Source organism: Osmerus eperlanus, chromosome 10, assembly GCF_963692335.1.
Source record: "Osmerus eperlanus chromosome 10, fOsmEpe2.1, whole genome shotgun sequence".
Classification (NCBI taxonomy): Eukaryota; Metazoa; Chordata; class Actinopteri; order Osmeriformes; family Osmeridae; genus Osmerus; species Osmerus eperlanus.
Genome location: NC_085027.1, coordinates 8,814,812 through 8,835,856, shown reverse-complemented (window position 1 = coordinate 8,835,856; position 21,045 = coordinate 8,814,812). Strand labels below are relative to the sequence as shown.

General features: G+C 45.3%; 3 protein-coding genes across 4 annotated transcripts; all 3 read left to right on the top strand.

The window, feature by feature from the left end:
* The first annotated feature begins 2,112 nt into the window (after positions 1-2,112).
* mc1r (melanocortin 1 receptor) lies at positions 2,113-5,154 on the top strand. The gene is made up of 2 exons (XM_062471089.1): positions 2,113-2,886; positions 3,680-5,154. Exon 2 carries the CDS (start codon positions 3,711-3,713, stop codon positions 4,692-4,694), a length of 984 nt encoding a protein of 327 aa, XP_062327073.1. The 5' UTR covers positions 2,113-2,886; positions 3,680-3,710; the 3' UTR covers positions 4,695-5,154.
* A 2,527-nt stretch (positions 5,155-7,681) lies between these two features.
* def8 (differentially expressed in FDCP 8 homolog) lies at positions 7,682-13,279 on the top strand. 2 transcript variants are annotated; one of them, XM_062470641.1, is made up of 12 exons: positions 7,682-7,885; positions 8,337-8,456; positions 9,203-9,297; positions 9,430-9,579; positions 9,940-10,081; positions 10,257-10,421; positions 10,604-10,731; positions 10,885-10,998; positions 11,178-11,258; positions 11,714-11,854; positions 11,977-12,086; positions 12,209-13,279. In XM_062470641.1, exons 2-12 carry the CDS (start codon positions 8,351-8,353, stop codon positions 12,300-12,302), a joined length of 1,326 nt encoding a protein of 441 aa, XP_062326625.1. In that variant the 5' UTR covers positions 7,682-7,885; positions 8,337-8,350; the 3' UTR covers positions 12,303-13,279. The 2 variants fall into 2 exon arrangements, with proteins under 2 accessions (XP_062326625.1, XP_062326627.1); XM_062470643.1 differs by having other exon boundaries at positions 7,684-7,840.
* A 614-nt stretch (positions 13,280-13,893) lies between these two features.
* On the top strand, positions 13,894-20,266 carry LOC134027672 (AFG3-like protein 1). Its single transcript, XM_062470640.1, has 17 exons — positions 13,894-14,150; positions 14,678-14,762; positions 14,877-14,945; positions 15,121-15,239; positions 15,393-15,542; positions 15,715-15,789; positions 15,888-16,012; positions 16,098-16,371; positions 16,471-16,608; positions 16,800-16,953; positions 17,094-17,201; positions 17,565-17,690; positions 17,802-17,912; positions 18,027-18,142; positions 18,246-18,446; positions 18,544-18,738; positions 18,831-20,266. Exons 1-17 carry the CDS (start codon positions 14,037-14,039, stop codon positions 19,053-19,055), a joined length of 2,385 nt encoding a protein of 794 aa, XP_062326624.1. The 5' UTR covers positions 13,894-14,036; the 3' UTR covers positions 19,056-20,266.
* Positions 20,267-21,045: the final 779 nt, after the last annotated feature.

Genomic DNA, 21,045 nt, shown 5'->3' with positions numbered 1-21,045 from the left:
GCCTCGTCCTTGGATGTTCTGGCAGAGGAACATGTCCCATGACATTCATTTGCGTTGCTGAATAGTTCTCATTCACATATAAACATTTGAAAATGTCTGTGGATCTGCAGTAGGAGGCATACATGTATGAAATGCTATGAAATATATGGATCTTTCCTGTACTATATATTCATCAGAGCTACACATGGTAAGTCACCGTACGGGCCTAGTACTAAACACTCCGGCAGCCTGTTGGCTGTGTTGCAGAGGCCACATGACGGTGCCGCCCAAAGGGTCCTTCCTGCTGCTCAACCAGCTCCTTGTTCCTGTCTACCTGTGGCTGCAAGCTAGTCATGAGGAGCCATCATGTGAGGTGTCCCCTCCACTGTACTGACACCCCTCCCCAGAGGCAGCACAGGCCACTCCCCCCTTCCAGAAATACAGATTGGGCTCAGTATAGACACCAGGGAAAGCCAGAGAAACATTCACTGTAAAGTTGTCTGAAGTGATAAACAATGTGTGTGAGTGTTCAGGTGTGTTTGTCATGGCCAGCATGTACAGTATGTAGTGTATGAGTGTGGAAGTGGGTATGGTGCAGATAACTCTCTGGCCTGTGTATTGTTTACAAGTGGACTGTGTCTCCCAGTTCATGGAGGAGGACGTTCCATGTGGACGTAATGATGTAACAGTCTCATAATTACAGTGTGAAGCCTCATTTTTAAGACATGGCTTTGAGGGTTGCTGTTAAAATGGGCTCACTGCTGTCATTTGAGTGTTAATGGCCACTGCCAGGATACCTTTTATTCCTGTTGCTGTATGTGTATGAGAGTGTCTTTGTGAGTGAGAGAGTAAGCATTACAATACACAAACCGATCAACAAGAGTAATGCAGCATTCAAAAAAAACACACACAAACTGACCTTTCTTGACTTCCCTGGTCCAGGAAGTTGCAGTCCAGGAGATACTCATCTAGATTTCATGTCCATGAGTTAATGAGCTTGATTTGCTGCATGCAGCATACACTGCACTCTCAGGAGGGGTAAGAGCACATTGTCAACGTCGTTACTCAGTTATGAGGCCTTTCAGGCAGTGGCTTGAGCTGCTTTACGTAAAAAGGTTGAAGTCCAGGTCAATTACCCTAAAGAAAAACATTGTGCACTGTCACTTGTGCAAAGAGATGTTATTTGGCTCTCTGCTGATAAGAGGTATGAGATTAAAAGATTGTTGGTATGGATGAACGTGTGTGCTTGTTTGTCAGGCTGATATTTCTGTCATCTCTCTTATTCACACATAGGCAAATGGTGTGATTGTAAGATGTCTAATTTGCTACCACTTGTGTGAGTGATTGAGGCATGCAAGGGTCTGCGGTACTTGAGCCAGGGCTGGGGTTTGGCCTGGATAGGTTGGGTCAGAAAAGGCTAGGGGGTTACATACACTAAATCAGCAATTATCTACATCATTATAAGTACTTTATTTTATAAGATTATTTAAATGTGTGTTTTGTTCTATGATTAAAGGGCAAAACTATTAGCAGTTATATTTGCTCTATTTCTATTCAGATATCTATGGTTATGAAGAGATGGACGTTAACAGCTGGATGGCTGACAAGAGTTATAGGGCAGTTTCATAAATGATTGGGTTAGCACTTTGCTCGACAGCCAAAAATCTTTCGTGCGTTGTTGCCTAACTGACGTCTAAAGTGAACAGTTGACCAGTAGTTCTAAGAGACTGAGGGGCTTAACACGCGCATTCAATTGACACAAAATGCTCCTCCATTAGACAACTTTTGGCAAGACCATCCTCGATTCCGGGTAAACTTAACCACATCTAACTGAGGCTGCTGCTCAGTTGAAGATGTGTCCTTTTTTATCCAGGTCAAGTAATGTTCATAATTTAACGCTGTTCTGGAACCGTGTTGTGGTAAAAATCGTCTGGCGCCAGAGGCATGGGAGTGAGAACAAGCCACCTAACAACCTGACGTTTAAGTGCCGCGGATTTACGGTAGCTCTATCCCAGCAATGTCTCAAACCCCCCTCATCTTGCCACATAATCAGAAATATTCAAAGGACATTGATCGTTTATCAGGCTGCATCGTACACAAACAGTTAAATACGACTGGTTTGGGACAATTGTAAATCATGCGTGCAGTCTGAACACACTGATAACAAATTGTGGGCGCTCAGTGATTTTTTTGACACCCTTTATCTGTGCGCAACGTGCGTAAAGGGACTATTACTGGACTGGTCATGAGGGATAGGGATGGGCGAGTCTATTGCAAAGTTATCATCTCATCATAGTTATGAAAGAGTTGTTGAAGGCTATCTCTTAGGCTTTTTTAAAGGTGATATCGGCCTATACCATTTTCAATTCTGCACTTCAGTCAGTTACTTTAATGACAATGAATGATAAAGATCTCAAAACAGTTTAGAGCTTAAACCACAAATGTAATGGTGTTAAATATTTCCGATGCGGTATCACGCGTTATTCCGTTTGTGTCTGTCAGTATCATGCGGTTCCCTTCCGCACGAGAAAGGAGGAGTTCGAGAACAGCCTTTAAGGAACACACTGTCAGCGCACGGGTCAAACATTTACTGACCGTAGACCAACCGGATCTCCAAATGTTTGATTTTCCCCGCTTGCAATTGGGTATCAATGGGCGGCACTCCAAGGAATAACATCTCCCCATCAGTAAAGCTGCGGTGCAGCATGCGCGCCTTTGCCAAGCACAGTTTGACAGAACAATTTCGATTTTAGGATGAAGAGAACTTACATGGATGATTATTTGACCGCATCCGATATTTTGGCTCAACACTGAAGTGGGAATAAAAAGAGATGTGCATCAGTGGTCAATACAAGCTTTATACGTCTCGTGAAAATACAACAAACTATTTTTCAGGACAGCGTAAAGGTGCGTCAATGTGAATTCATAGTAAATTTCATCTTCTTTCTATCTCATCTTTCGTCTCAAATCAACCTTTTAATCTTGATAGGCTATAGGCTTTTTTGTTCAGTGGGCAATACGAGGCATGTCTTTTCTTGAATTAAAGCTTGACAACTTTTACTTCTCATAGGCCTACCCGTTGACTCCTTTATTTGTCTTATTTTGTGTCAATCTTAAAGTTTATTTGGAGACAAGAATATGCTCAAACTATATGGACCATACTACCACAGAACCCCAATACATTTTCACCATGCAGACTGAATGACAGGGTAGTCTGCTGAAAGATTATGTTTTTAGAGTAATTACTCTTAGTTAGGGGTTAACCCTTTAACCTTTCCCCACCGGTTAAGATTTACGGTAAGGATTAAAGTAGGTGCCTATTCACCTGACCACAGAGTAGTACATTTCATAATAGCCACATTTTCATACCCCTCAGCGCAAGGCCGTAGCCATGGAGTCAACATTAGGGGGGACGAAATCAGCTGGGGAAGTTTCCTTTCCTTCTTTTTTTTACGTTTAGTTATGAATATGATTACATTTTTTATGATAATTTTCGGACAGCATGCGTGGTTGCACATCTATAATTTCTTTATATTTTTGTATCAATATATAGGGGGGGACATTTTGACCAGATTTGAGTATTGGTCCCCCCCAATATATATTATGATTACAGCCCTGCCTCAGCGTACGCGTGGTGAAGGTCAAGTCACCCATTGTTTTAAATAAGAAAGACTCAAGTTCCTCGTGTTGTTTGTTGTAGGACCGACTGCAGCTGTGTGCGAGAGGCGGACATGAACCGTACTTCCCAGCAGCACAGTTTCGTCATGCACCATATGGAGCTGAGTCCCCTCACCATGTACATGGACGACAACGCGACCCACAACGCCAGCAATGGGGAGCATAACGCCACTGGCTGCGTGCAGATTCGAATCCCGCAAGAGTTGTTCCTAACGCTGGGCCTCATTAGTCTGGTTGAAAACATTCTGGTGGTGCTGGCCATCATAAAAAATCGCAACCTGCACTCACCCATGTACTACTTTATCTGCTGTCTGGCTGTCTCCGACATGCTGGTGAGCGTCAGTAATGTGGTGGAGACGCTGTTCATGCTCCTGAACGAGCAGGGGTTGCTGCAGGTGACCCAAGATATGCTGAGACACCTGGACAATGTCATAGACATTATGATCTGCAGCTCTGTGGTGTCCTCGCTGTCTTTCCTGTGCACCATCGCTGCAGATAGATACATCACCATCTTCTACGCTCTACGCTACCACAGCATTATGACCACGCAGCGCGCCGTGGTCATTATCGTCCTGGTGTGGATGGCCAGCATCACCTCCAGTACGCTATTTATCGTCTACCACACCGACAACGCCGTAATTGTTTGCCTGGTGACGTTCTTTTTCATCACGCTAGTGTTCACTGCCGTGCTCTACTTGCACATGTTCATCCTGGCACACGTGCACTCGCGGCGCATCATGGCCTTTCACAAGAGCCGCCGCCAGGCCACGAGCATGAAGGGAGCCATCACGCTCACCATCCTGCTTGGGGTCTTCATCCTCTGCTGGGGCCCTTTCTTCCTCCACCTCATCCTCATCCTCACCTGTCCCAAGACGCCATTCTGCACCTGTTTTTTCAGCCACTTTAACCTTTTCCTCATCCTCATCATCTGTAATTCGCTCATCGATCCTCTCATCTATGCCTATCGGAGCCAGGAGCTGCGAAAAACGCTCAAAGAACTGCTCATCTGCTCATGGTGCTGGCACTTCAGTATGTGACAGCGGGCCCCATGTTCACACCTGAATCCAAACTCTAACCCTGGCATCGAGCTGACGGAGATGGTTAATAATGGAAGGAGTTGAAATAGTTTGGGGAGTGGAAGGTTGGCCTCCTCAAAGCGTTGTTGTGATGCCAATGGTGAAAACGTGTCTGGCCTCAAACGGTCGAGTTGCGTTTCTTTGTTGATCTACCGGGAAGGAATTCAGGATAGCGGGACATTGCAGTTTGTGCATGTTGCGCTTAGGATCGTAGCTTTTTCTATGGCTGAGGCTCTGGGCCTAAGACTTTAAGACACAGTATCAATTAAAACTATCTCATTATAATGATCGTTTCCGTCCAACTGCCAAGCGGAGCTCTCTTTAAGAATATCCTAATGAACATTTGACTGCCACGGGTCCAGTTTTCTCAGGGAACGAAAATACTAACTTTTATTGCTATATGTTGAGTTGGAAAACATGGTTGGTAAATAAAATGCTGTGCTGCATATAGCTCAAGAACATGTTTTTTCATTCATTCAAATTTGAGTAATATGGTCAGTCATACGTCCTACAGGAGTGTTCGGAATTCTGAAGGACATTTCCGATAGAACAATTTTTCGGTGTGTACTGTTTTTGTTTATTTGTGTGTTCACGTCTCATTTGTATGTAGGCCTAAAGGCCTTGTAAAAATACGAATAATATTTTCACGGTTAATGTTCTCACTTGATAGGCTATGGACGGACTTTGAAATATGATTTTATTTAGAATAATCAGTATAAGCATATGAAAAATACAATTTAAACATAACAAATGTATTATAGATGAAAAAACAAAAGTGTATTGTTCCGATTTAAGTTGTATTTGATCATCATCCATTTGCTTCTATTTTTACAGCCTGTACTATTAAAACATTTAGCCTACAGTAATACATAATCAATGAAGAAGTTACTTTGTTCTGATGTAAAGATCAGTAAATCCTCAAATTGATCTCAATGTGTGAAGCTACTGTAACTGAACGGGGTTAGGGTTAGGACCCTACCCTACATATGTATATAATTTCAGACTATTGGCTATACTGTATATTCTAATGTCTCCATCTCTTGTCAATTTTATTTGGCAAATAAAGTATGCATGAATAATTACATTAAAATGTAATGTAATAAATAAGCATGGTTTGTATCCTTTAATTTGTGTATAAGCCTAAAGGTGAGTTTGCTCATGGCAAATGGTTTTGGCATTTACTTACTATCAAAATGTTCATCATCAAATCACAGAATCACTTGTATGATTCAAAAAACTTGGTAACAGCACCTGATTATACAATATACATATTGCTGTCTAAATTCCATGGGGACAGCTTTAGTTCTGGTCTCCAATGTGACATGGGTAGTTCAGAATTCCATGATGACAAGGTCAGTTTTGGTCTCCAATATCGATTAGTTCTGGTCTTCATGGTGACAGGGTTAGTTCTGGTCTCCAAGGTGAGACAAGCACAGTTATGAAAGAAGACTTCAAGATCAGGAGGTCTCAGCAGAACCAAACTTTGTATCGTTGCCGTGAAACACCTGGGCTGGAGCCAGAAGGCCACATGGTCCTTCATGTGGCTGTCTTCTTCAAACACAAGATCTATTCAACTATCTCAACTCAGCTTTTAATAGACAGGATCTGGGTTCTGAACAGATGGGGGAAATAGCATGTCTCCAAGGCAAGTTAATTAAGTTACATGATTTTACGATTCTCTTTGTCAAATAAAAGCTCTTAACATGATTCCTTATTTGCCAGAACCGTTTTAAACAGTCCAGTTCCTTACCCTCAGGGTGAGCGGAGCAGCATGTCTATCACCAAGCTGCTGCACCAGGTTGGTAACCCCCACACTGTCACACATGCTATTATTACAGGACATGATGTACACAAAGGGATGTAAAGGGTGAGATGATAAGATGATGTTGCTGATGTCAGAAGTGATTAACCCAAATGAGGCCTTAAGACATCCGCTGCCCTTTTACTACTTATAAAACTGTAGATATTATTCATGTTTAGACCTGTGGTTCTGACCCTGCTTGAACTGTTCAATATTTTGTATTATACAGTATTTTCAAGTTTACAAAGTTTGTACATATTGTACTTTTTACTTGTTTTGGGCCCTTACACATGAATACTGGGGGTAGAGGCTCTGGAGACTGTGGGGGCGGCGGTTAGGGTTAGAGGCTGTGTACATCACATGCTGCTGAGCCCGGCTGACCCTGGAAGAACCGCACTAAACATGCTCTTTTGCTCATTGCCTCTGTTGAACTTACCGCTGACCCTTTCCACACACACACACACACACACACACACACACACACCTATAAAAACAGAGAAGTCTTTATCTCTGCAATTAATGTAAGCCGTAAATATCTATGTCCCATTCTGTTGGTTTGCTCTGGTTGAAAAGACACAGGCATACATTGACACACACTTATAAACACACACACACACTATTAACCACACATGGATTCAAGCACTCAGAACCCAGAGGATACAGATACAGGAAGGCATACCACAGGATAGGATGTCAATACTGGCAACACATCCTGTAGAAAATCCACCATCCAGCTTTTTCTGCAGGATAACTTACACTGTAGACCGTCTAGAATTTTGATAATCTGTTTATGTCTTTTTCTCCCCTTCATGTGATCATGATGCAAAGCTTGTCTGTTCATGGATTGTCCCATTCCTTAGGCCTATCTGAAAGGCCAATGTATGGGAGCAGCTCTGAGTCTTGACCCAGTCATCTAGGCTACTGAACTCAGGCAAGGACTAGTCAATTCATCTAAAGAATTATATATATATTTGTCAATGCACAAGAAGACCCGGGTGCCATATAAGACTTTATTTTATTTATATATCTTATATAAAGAAAACACAGGAAGTTAAAGGAAGGATTCTTTAGGAGAGATGATCGATGTTGTTACGTGAGTGGCACGATAGATGGTGCTACAGTAACCTACAACAATAATACCACAGCGGTGACAGTGACAGACCAGGCAAAGGGAAAAACAGTGGAATCTTTCCTGTGATGCTGATAACTGTTATAACTACTTAAGGAAGCAGGCTAGTGTGGAGGAGAATAGCAACAACTTGCTATCTTGGGGGAAACCCGCGTGTTCAAAGAGTGCTGCTAACCTGTGCGTATGATATCCAAATAATCTTGGTGTGAGCTTGACAATGGGGTGAGCTTGTCTTGTTTTCTGACTGTTGCTAGCTAGCAAGCTACATAGCTAACGTTGCTAACGTACATTAGCAAGCAGGCGAGAGCTAGCTAGCTCCGTCTGACTAGCTAGCTAGAGCTAACAGTTGTCTTGCTTTCCTTGCGTTGACAGTATTGGTGCCATCAATGCACACTTGCCCGAATAGCACAAATGCTCAACTGGCTCATTCGGACAGTGTCAATGAGACAGCAGTGCCACAACATCTGACTGCAGCATCGTCTCGGCTAGGCTAGCTCCACTGTAGCTACTGTTCGTGATGTACTGTAGTGTACTATTGCTACCAATGTCCAGTGCTATGTTTTAAGTAATGATATAATTGAATGCAGTATGGAATACATCCATTCTGTAAGACGTGTGCATGGATGTCCCAGTGATTGCAACTGCATGCTATGTTTTATTAATTACACCTCAGGCGCTGCTGGTGAGATGGAATATGATGAGAGACTTGCCCACTTTCGCCAAGGCCGCCTTAACCCTTTTGACAGGGGCGAGGAGGAAGGCCATCCAGAGGGAAAGACCCTTCCACGGCATGGTGAGTGTTTACATTCCGTTAATCCTCTGAGACTTTTAAGAAGTCCTGAGTCTTGATAGTGCAGTGATAGAGTGGAGACAAGAGCAGTGAGTCCTGTGCTGGTGTAGCAGTGTTAGGAGACGGGATCATTCAATGTTTTGACGTAGAATGTTAGAACTTCTTACTTCCTCTAATGACCACCGGTTTCAGGAACTGGTTGTGAAAGTGATCCAAGACAGAGTACAGTTAGACTTGTTATTGGAGCAACTCTCAGGAACAGTGCGCTTGAGTTTTATACTGCGCTTGATCGGGCCTCGGTTATTTCTCCGGTCAGCCTGTCCCTCATAATTTTCTTCGTCATGATTTACTCTGAGGTGTATGCAGGTAACTTTTCAACAGTACAATCTCTTGTTGTCATTTAAACAGACTGCAAACTGCTCCCAGTCTGTTAGGTTGCTTTTTGGAAATAGACTCATGTTTATAAGGCTAAGATGGTCAAGGTTTGTTTGGTATGTTCTGTTGTAATTATGGAAGACAAGTAATGTTGACATGTCTATCAGCTGATGTTCAATGTACAGATCTGGATCATGTGACAGTTACTAGTTGTAGTCTGAAGGCCATCCTCTGTAATTCTTTTGTTGGCTAAAACTTCACAGGCAGTTTCTTGTTGCAATGGTGGGTTTCCCATGCTTGACTGAGTCTGTGAGAGAGAGGGGGGGGGGATGAGGGAGAGGAGACTATGTTTTAACTCTGCCATTCGTCCACAGAAGTGAGAGCCGAGCTGTTCTCTGAGACCAGGACCCAGAGTGTGGACCGGGCCATGGACCTGGGACTGACTGAGGACCACTTCTCCAGACCTGTGGTCAGTACGGACAGACACAGACACACACGCACATACAGTCCTTACCTTAGTCCCTCTGTATAAACCCCTATTCAATGTTATTTTGTGTGTGGTTGTTCATGTTGTTGTGTGTGTGTGTGTGTGTCCATGTAGGACTCTTTTGTGGCTTCAGACATTGAGCAGCTGCAGATGGCAATTGAAGAGTGTAAGAGGCTGATCCTGGAGCTGCCAGAGAACTCAGAGAGACAGAAGGATACCGTGGTCAAACTGATTCACCTGCGGCTCAAACTGCAGGAGCTCAAGGTGGGAAATGAGTGTGTGCGTGAGTGTGTGTGTGTGTGTGTGTGGGGGGGGAGCAGCCCTCAAAACAGACAAGCTGCACTCAAAGAGATGATGTTAGCTAAACAAAAATGAAAGCTTTTGTTTCTAACTCAGCACTGTGTGGCCTCTGCTTTAATGAAGAGGCACCATGAATCATTTACTACCTCATAGCCGCTGGGGCTGGCACTTTCAGCCATAAAACAACATGTGAAACTGCTGCTGTGGTTGTCTGACATGGCTAATATTTTGTCACAGTGCCACACAGTCTCTGAGCCATCATTAAGGGAAGGTTGAAGCTTTAAAAAAAAATGTTTAACTGTATTCTGATTGGCTCTGCTCCAGGACCCTGACGAGGACGAGCCAAATCTGAGGGTCTTATTGGAGCACCGCTTCTCCAAGGAGAAGAGCAAGAGTGTGAAACAGACCTGTGACAAGTGCAGCGCCATCATCTGGGGCCTGATCCAAACATGGTACACCTGCACAGGTGAGACACATACACACACATGCATGCATACCTCACGGAGGTCGGGTCACATGTTTAGTCTGACATGCTTATCTCTGGCTGGATCGACCACACAACATCTGTAGGAGGAGGTCTGGAGCTGAGGAGTTGAGTACATTACTAACATCCCTTTCTCTCCCATCTCTCCCACTTTCAGGCTGTTACTACCGTTGCCATAGCAAGTGTATGAACCTGATCACCAAGCCATGTGTGAGGTCAAAGGTTAGCCACCAGTCAGAGTATGAGCTGAGCATCTGTCCTGAGGTGGGGCTGGACCGGCAAGACTACCGCTGTGCTGAATGCCGCACGCCTGTGTCTCTGAGTGAGTACGGACACACAACACTGGAAAACAGCAGGAGTATGACTTCCTCATTTCCTATTCTCACTTTCCAGAGTGTTCAAAGCCCCAGTATATTAAACAATGTATCACTTCTACTAAAAGTAGTTGTGCAGGGTGACGGTGTAGGAGAGGAGCTTTAACAGCAGACTGCTGTGTGCCTGCAGGGGGTGTGCCCAGCGAGGCCAGACAGTGTGACTATACAGGACAGTACTACTGCAGCACCTGCCACTGGAGTGACACAGCCATCATCCCAGCCCGCGTCATACACAACTGGGAGTTTGAACCCCACAAGGTACACGGAAAACACAGCTACTGTTATACATCTATATTACCTGTGTTTGTGGGTCCTGGGGGGTGACTAAGTCACCCACTACAGTTAGAGTGGTGTTACCTGTGTGTGTGTGTGTGTACATCGAGGTTTTACTTGTGTGTGTTCTCTGAGCAGGTGTGCCGTGCCTCCCTGCGTTACCTGGCCTTGATGCTGCCACGCCCCGTTCTCCGGCTGAAGGAGATCAACCCCCTACTCTTCAACTTTGTGGAGGAGCTGGTGGAGATCAGGGTAGGTGACCGGCCCCTCCCTCCCAGCCCGGGCAGCTACAATCAGACTGTCTGCCATATTAGCAAGAATACTGTGTCACATGTGGTCTGGCCTTCTCATCTCACGGGGAGAAAGCAGAACATTATCAGTACTTGTCCTTGTCTCAGTGTCCTTGTTGTCCCCTGTGTGTTCCACTGCAGAAGCTGCGTCAGGATATCCTGCTGATGAAGCCCTACTTCCTGACCTGTAAGGAGGCCATGGAGGCACGTCTGCTGCTGCAGGTCAGAACCGTCAGCCATGTACATGATGTTCTCAGGGATCACAGCACCCCCCTGTGTTCTGTAACAGGCAAACAAGACTAGGCAGAGGAGCACAGCTGCAAGTGGCCTTAATTCTGCTCAGAGAGACAGTACTTGTTGACCTACATTTACAGTATGTGTAATGGAAACCTGACACAGCAGCTGAACTATAAATATTAGTTGGGGAGTGTGGTATGTGATGATGAGGTGGTATTACCTCAGAGCAAGTTACACAACATTGGGGCAGGAACTTGGACACAGCAGGGAATCAGCAGGAGTGCTTCGTCATGCTAAATGAAGATCTCTTTCAGCTGGGTCATAATCGATCAAACATGTCCTTAATTTGTACTGAATGCACAATTGTGAGTGTATCTAGCCCTTGCCTAAGGATGAGCACAGTCTGACTCAGCCAATTCTTAACCCCCCCCCCCCCCCAGCTGCAAGAGCGACAGCACTTTGTGGAGAACGATGACATGTACTCTCTTCAGGACCTTCTTGATATCTACAGCGGCAGACTCAGCATCTCCCTCACAGAGATCCACACCACCTTCGCCAAGCACATTAAGTTAGACTGTGAGGTGCGTCTACATGGAACACACTGCAGTGACAATTTTCATCAAAGCAGTTCATACTAGGCAACAGTGAGGTTGTCTACCACCTTAACACTCTTGTGTGTGTGTGTGCGCGTGCGTGTGTCCAGAGGTGTCAGGCTAAAGGCTTTGTGTGTGAGCTGTGTAAGGAAGGAGACATCTTGTTCCCCTTTGACAGCCACACGTCTGTGTGCCATGACTGCTCTGCTGTGTTCCACAGGTCAGTCTGCTACTCTTCTTCCTGCATTTGACATGAGATACTGTCTTTTTTTAAATGGTTAAATTAGCCCTAACTATCTAATAAGGTTAATCCAAGGTCACACCTATTGTCTTCTTTTGTAGGGACTGTTACTATGACAATTCCACCACCTGTCCAAGGTGTGCCCGGGTGACAGAGCGTCAGCAGGATGAGCCCTCGGATGAGAAGGCAGTGTAACCATGACAAAACAACTTCTAACAGTCACTGTGGCTGGTAGAAGACGTAGCTCTTTGCCTGACGTTGCATACCACACTATTAAGACTTTTCAACGTTTATTGTTTTTAATACATAGTCCTGGTAAGCCTTCACCTCATGTACTGATCTTGGTTAGTGTCATCTTCTGGTCTCCATGCTGTGAGGATGTTGGTGTTTGTTCAAGTCAGGTCTAACATGGAGGCTGTTTATGTAACCTGGTAATACTTTGGCTGCACAGTTGGAAACACAAAATTAGCCTCAATACTACTTAAGATGTACTCTAACCATTGTGAAATCGTATCCTACTTACAAACAGCAACTTAATTTGAAATTGGTTAAACAAATCTGCCATTCACCTCAAGGCCTTAACTGATATGAGGTGTGAGCCTGTATTTATTGGCAGATATATGACCCCCTTACTGCTATACAGATCACAGACAACTATGACACTGAAGTTGATCTGTCCCTAGCTGAGGTTCTGGAGGCAGGCTGCAGGGGCTGCAGGGGCTGTCTAAGGGGCTGCACTGCTACAGCACTGCACTGGACCAGGTGTGAAAGCTGGGCCAGGTGTGACAGCTGGACCAGTGTTGAAAGCTGGGCCAGGTGTGACAGCTGGACCAGGTGTGAAAGCTGGGCCAGGTTTGACAGCTGGACCAGCTGTGACAACTGATTAGTTTAATGTGCTCGTGATGCACTGCTAAATCTTTATTATTTGTTTTTTTTTAGTTTTAAGTTTAAATATGGTGTTGTATGTATGTACCTTATATGGTCAGAAATATTACAATGTTATTATCAAATATAACATAAGTGGATGTTCTTAGTAGCTTGTCTTAAAATGGATCATATTCTTTGAAGAGATGAAGAACTGATTACCTCTGGACACATGATCATGTAAGACTATAATTATTTGTTTTAAAATAATAAATATTGGCTGTGTTATCTTTCAGCATGAATTTAAAGTATTTGTTGCCATTGTTATTGTAATTAAATATTATTACCATTGAGTCAACTTGATGATCAGCAGCGTACACTAGTACATCTGCATTAAATCCATTTTAATTAACCGTGACCCTCATACATATGATGTATAAAAGATGAAAGTAGCCTCCTGTTTCTTGTCGGTTAAAATCGAATATTTTATCTGTTGATAATAACAGACTTATGTTAGGCTTAGCATGAATAAAGTATTTCTAAAGAGAGCGAGTCGGTCTTGTGTTGCTAACCCGCTTTAGGGCTTGTTACGATTGCCATGTCTTTTTATGCAATTCCAGTACAAGTATTATGTAGTAGTTACATGATCCAAGGTAAGAGTGTTTGAAGCGCAGAAGCCAAAGAAAATGTAGCAAGCGTCACTTGTTATTGCAAATATTGACCAATCGCTAAACAGCAGGATGGTCTAACTCAAATCCGTCAGTGGCTTTAAAAAAGGCAGAAATAAAGCATAATGTTACATCATTTGAATTAACACACATTCTAAGACGTTTTCCGCTCTTTGGTGTCAGTTTCAGAATAACGGATTTAAGAAAAGTTAGACAACATTAAAATAGGCTGACACTCTTATTGACGCGTTTTACGTCAGGCTCTCGCGGATTGGTTCCGTCGATTTGGACTCGGAAGTGTTGAGACTGCACTTGCAGCTGTGGGGTGTTGAGGCTTGGGTAACTACCCTCAACAGCAGCGAGGAGCTGCACCTGTGGCTGCCCAGAAACAGTTCCCATGATGGCTCTCCTTTCAGTTTCCGTAGGGCCCTTGAGGAGTGGAGCACAGGCTTGGGGTAGAAGCTGCTGCAACATTTCTGCAGCCTTTCGTTACACTAGCTCTTCGGCACGGGTAAGGATCCTTTTGTTCGGGGGTTTGTTGCTTTGTTAACTTGCATGTGGATTTTGAAGAAATAAAATGCATCGTCAGTTACAGTTCTTATCACTACATAAATGTGCATCAACAAAAACATGTAACTATCTGTGCAGCAACGGCATTATTTGGTTTTGAAGCATTGTGCCATAGCGTACAGTGAGACAGTTCTGTTGTGCCCTCAACTTGCCGAGGAGAGTACACCATGTTCTGAACGCACCAACAGGATAGACACAGGACTCGTAATGGGAGTAGATTGGTGTCAGCAAGCAACTTCAAATACATTTTAAGTAATGGTTCGGATTGTTAGTTTCTGCTCGAACAACAACAGCAAGATGAGTTTGAGAAGGTCATTATCATTCATTCATTGCACAATAGGCCAGGGAGGGGGCGTGGCAGTTGATTGTTATTTGCAGTATTTTTCACAGGCGCATGTCTGAATGTTAGATTTCCAGTTGTTCACGTCTAGGCAATCTTTTGTGTATATCCTTTCATTACTCTTTTAGAACTCTTACCTAATCCGTATGACATCGATGGGATTAAATCAAGGCACTTTCACTCGATTACTAAACTCCAACAAACCACCAAGAGGTAATTACCTGAATTAATTGCTACATTATTAAATATATTTCATACACTGGTTATTTGTGTAGTTAGTTAATACTTGCATGTCTGTAGTATTAATGTAAAGTTTTGTCGTTTGAGGATTTGAGAAGTTTTTCCCTAAGAGTGAGGAGACACTGGACGAGAAAAAGTCAACCAAGGAGAGTAAAGGTGAGGACGGAGGATGGGAGGCAAGGAGGGGGCGGGAAGATGGGAGAGAATTATCTCCAGTATCTTGTCTGTCCTGGTATCTGGTTTGGATTACAGATCAAAGGACTCAATGGACTTTTTGAAGATGGTCCTTCTTTACATTTCCACTTCCACTGTCACTTGCCACTATGTTCAGATGGAAAGACCAAAGAGCTGGAGTCTCAGGGGTGTGGTGGAGGAGGAACCAATGGAGGAGGTGACGACGGGAAGAGAGGAGGAGAGAAAGAGGAGTCGGACTGGTGGAGACGCTTCCAGGTTGGTATCTTCTGAGACTCAAATAGACATTTCTGGCTTGAAGTATATGAATACTTCTTTTCTGAATCATCTTAGACAGTCATCAGTAATGTTTTGTGTTCTGCAGGACATCAGGACACCCTCCCCTCATGCTTTTCTCTCTGAACCTGATAGGCCCAAATCCCGTGGGATGAGAAGACTCTGCGGAACATTGCTATTGGTGCAGCTGGCATGACATCAGCATTCCTGTATTTCTACTTTCGGGAGACAGGGAAGGAAATCTCATGGAAGGAGTTTGTGCATCAGTACCTGGCCAGAGGACTGGTGAGAAGCCCTGCAAGAACCGTGCAGGCTAGACTCATATGTTAGATTCAAATACAGATTAGGTTTAATCTCCATCTTCTTTGCTCCGTTAGAAAAGCTCTACAGCTGTTCAGTCATGTTGATGTTTGAAACAGCTGTAGTTGATGTATGTGTTGCGTCTGTGTGTGTGCAGGTGGAACGTCTAGAGGTCATCAACAAGCAATACGTTAGGGTGTTCCCAGCTCATGGAGTTTACACTTCAGATGTGGTACGTACCAACAACAGGAAGCAGTTACCCAAAAACGTTATTAGTAAAGCATGCCAAACTGGCCCCATCCCAACATCCCGCATCCTGTGTCTCTGTAGAGCTACCTATGGTTCAACATCGGCAGTGTGGAGACATTTGAGCGTAACCTGGAGCAGGCGCAGCAAGAGATGGGTGTGTCTCCCACACACAGAATCCCCGTGGTGTACGGGTCCGAGAGTGACGGGTGAGACTCGGACTTGGGCAGACCACCCTGACTGGTGATTGACCTCATGGTGCTAATGTGACTTCCTTTCTCTTTCTCCTGATAGAACATCAATGATGAGCATCCTCCCAACCCTGCTGCTGGTTGGCTTCCTGCTTTTCACCTTGCGTCGAGGACCTATGACAGGAGGTGGTGGAGGAGGTGGGAGGAGCAACCCTTTCAGTATGAGCGAATCCAAAGCCAAGATCATGAAGGATAACATCAACGTAAGGTTTAAGGATGTGGCGGGCTGTGAGGAGGCAAAACTGGAGATCCTGGAGTTTGTCAACTTTCTGAAAAACCCACGTCAGTATCAGGAACTAGGCGCCAAGATTCCTAAGGTAAATGTTGCCAAGGATACTATACATAATACCCAGCCAGTGTAAGGCTTTTGATGTGTGTAGCGTTAACTCCGTTTCTGTTGGTGTTTTGTTCTCCAGGGGGCAGTGCTCTCAGGACCTCCAGGCACAGGGAAGACCTTGCTGGCCAAGGCAACAGCAGGAGAGGCTAATGTCCCCTTCATTACCGTCAATGGCTCTGAGTTCCAAGAGATGTTTGTTGGTGTAGGCCCAGCCAGGGTTAGTACTGGGAGGGGGAGGGGACATCCTGAGTTTGTTATTTCCTCTGCACAACTAAATATTTATTTTGAACTTCTTCACTAATCTCCATGGGAACCAAGTAACTGTCTGGCTTGGTCTGTCTGTAAAATTTGACCAGACTTGCAGCACCAAGTGTATTCATCTAGGTGTGCATCTCTGTCCTTTTCCAGGTCAGGGACATGTTTGCCCTGGCGCGTAAGAACGCCCCCTGCATACTGTTCATCGATGAGATTGATGCAGTGGGCAGGAAGAGAGGCAGAAACAACTTTGGAGGCCAAAGTGAGCAGGAGAACACCCTCAACCAGCTGCTGGTGGAGTTGGATGGTAGGGCCCCTCACATGGAACCCGTGCCCCTGGATCAGCCCCCAGGCCCCCCTCCCCTGCAGTATTGGGTGGCAGGCAGCCATGAGTTGCATAAATCCTGCTTCTTCCTTTCTCCATGTTGAGTGTGTTTGTGTCTGCAGGATTCAACACCAGCACCAATGTGGTGGTCCTAGCTGGAACCAACCGGCCTGACATTCTGGACCCAGCGCTTATGAGACCAGGACGGTTTGACAGACAGATTTACATAGGTACACATGTACATAGAATCCTATGTGCACAGTATCTCATGATTTTTAGGATTATGATTAATAATTAGGATGAAAAGGTCTCAGATTGATTTGGCCAGTGGACAGCTTTGTTCTGCTGGTGTTGTAATATCTTATGTCACTGCAAAGGCTTTGTGCAAAGCTGTGTGTATGCTTATGTAACCAGGGGTATAATCAGAGTTTAGAAACATGCCACTCCCTTCCCCCTCTCTGATGTTAATAAACATTGTTATTCTCTCTCTATTTCTCTTTCTCTCCTGTCTTTCTTTCTCTCTCTCTCTCTCTCTCTCTCTCTCTCTCTCTCTCTTTTTCTTTCTTTCTTTTATTTCTCCCTCCCACCCTCAGGTCCTCCAGACATTAAGGGCCGGGCATCCATATTCAAGGTGCACCTTCGACCCCTTAAGCTGGACTCCTTGATAGACCTGGAGGCTCTGGCCAGAAAACTAGCTGCTCTGACACCAGGCTTCACAGGTAAGCAGGGGCCTTGTGGATGTGTGTGCAGCTTCTGCAATAGTCAAACTAGGACCTCCATGTTCTGGGCAGTATCACATGACAGTGTGTATGTATGTGTTTGTGTCTTAGGGGCTGACATTGCCAATGTGTGTAACGAAGCAGCGTTAATAGCAGCCCGCTACCTCCACCAGTCTGTCAGCACCATGCACTTTGAGCAGGCCATCGAGAGGGTCATTGGAGGTAACTACAGTAGGACAGGCTGCACCCTATAATAGGGTCATGCAACCATCCAGTCCTTCCAAAAAATCAAATGCATATGAGAGTCAGGTTGCTGATGCCCCCCATCCCCTCCAGGCCTGGAGAAGAGGACCCAGGTCCTGCAGCCTGCTGAAAAGACCACGGTGGCGTACCACGAGGCGGGCCACGCTGTGGTGGGCTGGCTCCTGGAGCATGCAGACCCTCTGCTCAAGGTGAAGGCTCCTTACTGCTTCATTCCCAATGTTCCCATAGTAATCCTGAGCAAGCATTTCAGTCTGACACCTTTGTATGCGTGTGTGTGTGTTTGTGTGTCAGGTGTCTATCATCCCCAGAGGAAAGGGGTTGGGCTATGCTCAGTACCTCCCCAGGGAGCAGTTCCTGTTCACCAAGGAGCAGCTGTTTGACAGGATGTGCATGATGTTAGGAGGCCGCGTGGCAGAGCAGGTCTTCTTCGGCCGCATCACCACCGGTGCCCAGGATGACCTCAGGAAGGTCACCCAGTCTGCCTACGCACAGGTCCTAACTGAACCCTGCCTCACTCTCTGCACGTTTTCTTCCTTTTCGAATATTCTAAGTCTTCTCACACCCCCTCCCTCTCTACTGTCTCTGTCAGGTGGTCCAGTTTGGGATGAGTGAAGCGATCGGTCAGGTATCGTTTGAGAGCAGTCAGCAGGGCGCCATGGTAACAGAGAAGCCATACAGCGAGCCCACCGCACAGCTGATTGACCAGGAGGTGCGCTCGCTCATCAACGCCGCTTTCCAGCGCACACATGACCTCGTCACAACCAGGAGAGAGATGGTTGACAAGGTGGGTGAAGAGGGGCAGGGAGGTGTTACCAGTTCTAACTTTGGCCCGACTCTTTCTGGTGTTCCAGTCCTTAACCTAGGTGTGTATTTCAGGTGGGGAGGCGCCTGTTGGAGAAGGAGATCCTGACAAAGGCGGACATGTTGGAGCTGCTGGGGCCGCGGCCTTTTGAGGAGAAATCCACGTATGAGGAGTTTGTGGAGGGCACAGGGGCCCTGGACGAGGACATCTCCCTGCCTCTGGGCCTAAAGGACTGGAACAAGGGCCATGGGAGCAGGGACACCTCCAATGGACAGCAGAAACAGGCTCTCTACCTGTAGACTCATTCCTGATCCCAGTAGGGCCCATGAACAGTAGGCCTGGCATGACCTCTATTGAGATGTGAGTTTTTTTTTATGTGAAGTTTTTTATATATATCTTGAGTGGGCTTGCTGAAACAGAAGCTCCCAGATTGCTTTTGGGACAACAGAGTCATGAAGTCTCCATGTCTGTGAGGATTGTTTCACCACCGTGTCTCCGCCTGACCCTGCCCGGACCAGCCCCTGCATACAGACAGCTGTTCTATCTATCTGACAGGCTTTGAATACAAATCACATTCGTCCTTCATGCAGATTTATTGGGGCAGAAACACTGTAACCTTCTGCTTGTCAATTGCTTAAAGGTTGTAATGTACCCAGAAAAGTTTGCACTATTGAGATATTTTATAGGGGTACTTAGAAATTGACTTGTTGACTGGTTTTTCAGAATATTACAATATTAACCACAGCACAGTATGAAGGTCTATTCCTCTACCATTCCACATCTGTACCTCTTATCCTGTTCTTTACCTCCGGACTGTTACTTACAGAAGCTACTCTAAATGTGATTTACTCAGGGCTTAAGCCAAATTCCATACCTCTTCTTACCCTACCTTTACAGAGGCTGTATGAACTCATCAGAGCACTGCCGTGTGTAAGATACCACATAACATTTTACAGTTACATTTAGTAAGGTGTGTTTGTGTAACTATGCCAAGACTGCTGATATCCCACACAGCCACAATGACAAAATCCGGTCATTTTAAGGACAGGGAGATAAATAAGTCACCATGGTGGTGTGGACTAAGCTGGATGTGCCCCTGCACACTTGGGGGGAGACCCTGTAGAAGGACAGGGGATCTGCAGTTTTCCAACTGCTTTAAAGACGGGAGATCAGCAGGTTGTGAAAACAGTTGTTGTTTTGTTGGAGGTTTAAAACCAGACATGTTTCAAACACCATCATCACTCCAGCTGTGTTCATGTTGGATTGTTGTGTTTAGGTTCAGTATACACTCCAGATACATAAATGTACAAGGAGTGACAGAAAACAGCAGGTATTTTCTCTGTGAAAGTGGTATGTTCCAGTGTAACCCCTGCCTTTCTTACTGCTGATTGGTGCTCAGAGCTAGCATGACTGTTCTCTCTGTGTTTGATGTAGAGGAGACTAATCAGATATGGTAGGGGTGTTTTCATAGAAAACTAATTTGTCAATAAAACATGACCTTTTGTCCCAATTTTCTTTCCTGTTTATTCTATTTCAGCGCCACACCCCCAGAGTCAGATAACAGATCCTATGGTTTTAGAGCTGTGGTCTTCAACCCTGTTCCTGAGGTCGTTTTTTTTATCTGACACTAATCTAGCACACCTGGTTCTAATAATGTATGAATTCATAACTATCCAGTTGGTTGGCTGGAGACCTCTGTTGTAGGGCCTGTGTCTGTGGCCTGTGTCTGTGGCCTCCTGGGTCTGTGGCCTGTGTCTGTGGCCTCCTGGGTCTGTGGCCTGTGTCTGTTGCCTCCTGGGTCTGTGGCCTGTGTCTGGCCTCCTGGGTCTGTGGCTTCCTGGGTCTGTGGCCTGTGTTTGTGGCCTCCTGTGTCTGTGGCCTCCTGTGTCTGTGGCCTGTGTCTGGCCTCCTGGGTCTGTGGCCTGTGTCTGTGGCCTCCTGGGTCTGTGTCCTCCTGGGTCTGTGGCCTGTGTCTGTGGCCTGTGTCTGTGGCCTCCTGGGTCTGTGGCCTGTGTCTGTGAATTCTAGCGCTGTGCCCCCAGGCTGGTATGTGGAATGCCAGCCTCAGCAACTCTACACATCAATGTGTTCATAGAGGTTGTATCCCCAGCTGTAAATTGCAAGTACATTTGTTGATTTGCGTACACTATTACCAACATAATCTCTCAAGAATGTGTGAACATTTGTTGATTTGTGTACACTATTACCAACATAATCTCTCTTAAGAATGTGTGAACATTTGGATATTTGTCGGTGGGTTTGCGTCATGTGTACTCTGAGCTCCAGACC

Excerpts from the sequence above, each read along its gene's own strand:
- def8 (XM_062470641.1), top strand. The coding sequence starts at position 8,351 with ATGGAATATGATGAGAGACTTGCCCACTTTCGCCAAGGCCGCCTTAAC. Across the intron at positions 8,457-9,202 it reads AAAGACCCTTCCACGGCATG|AAGTGAGAGCCGAGCTGTTC; the intron begins GTGAGTGTTTAC and ends ATTCGTCCACAG. Across the intron at positions 11,855-11,976 it reads ACATTAAGTTAGACTGTGAG|AGGTGTCAGGCTAAAGGCTT; the intron begins GTGCGTCTACAT and ends GCGTGTGTCCAG.
- LOC134027672 (XM_062470640.1), top strand. The coding sequence starts at position 14,037 with ATGATGGCTCTCCTTTCAGTTTCCGTAGGGCCCTTGAGGAGTGGAGCA. Across the intron at positions 16,609-16,799 it reads TTGGTGTAGGCCCAGCCAGG|GTCAGGGACATGTTTGCCCT; the intron begins GTTAGTACTGGG and ends GTCCTTTTCCAG. Across the intron at positions 17,691-17,801 it reads TCTGACACCAGGCTTCACAG|GGGCTGACATTGCCAATGTG; the intron begins GTAAGCAGGGGC and ends TTTGTGTCTTAG.
- mc1r (XM_062471089.1), top strand. The coding sequence starts at position 3,711 with ATGAACCGTACTTCCCAGCAGCACAGTTTCGTCATGCACCATATGGAG.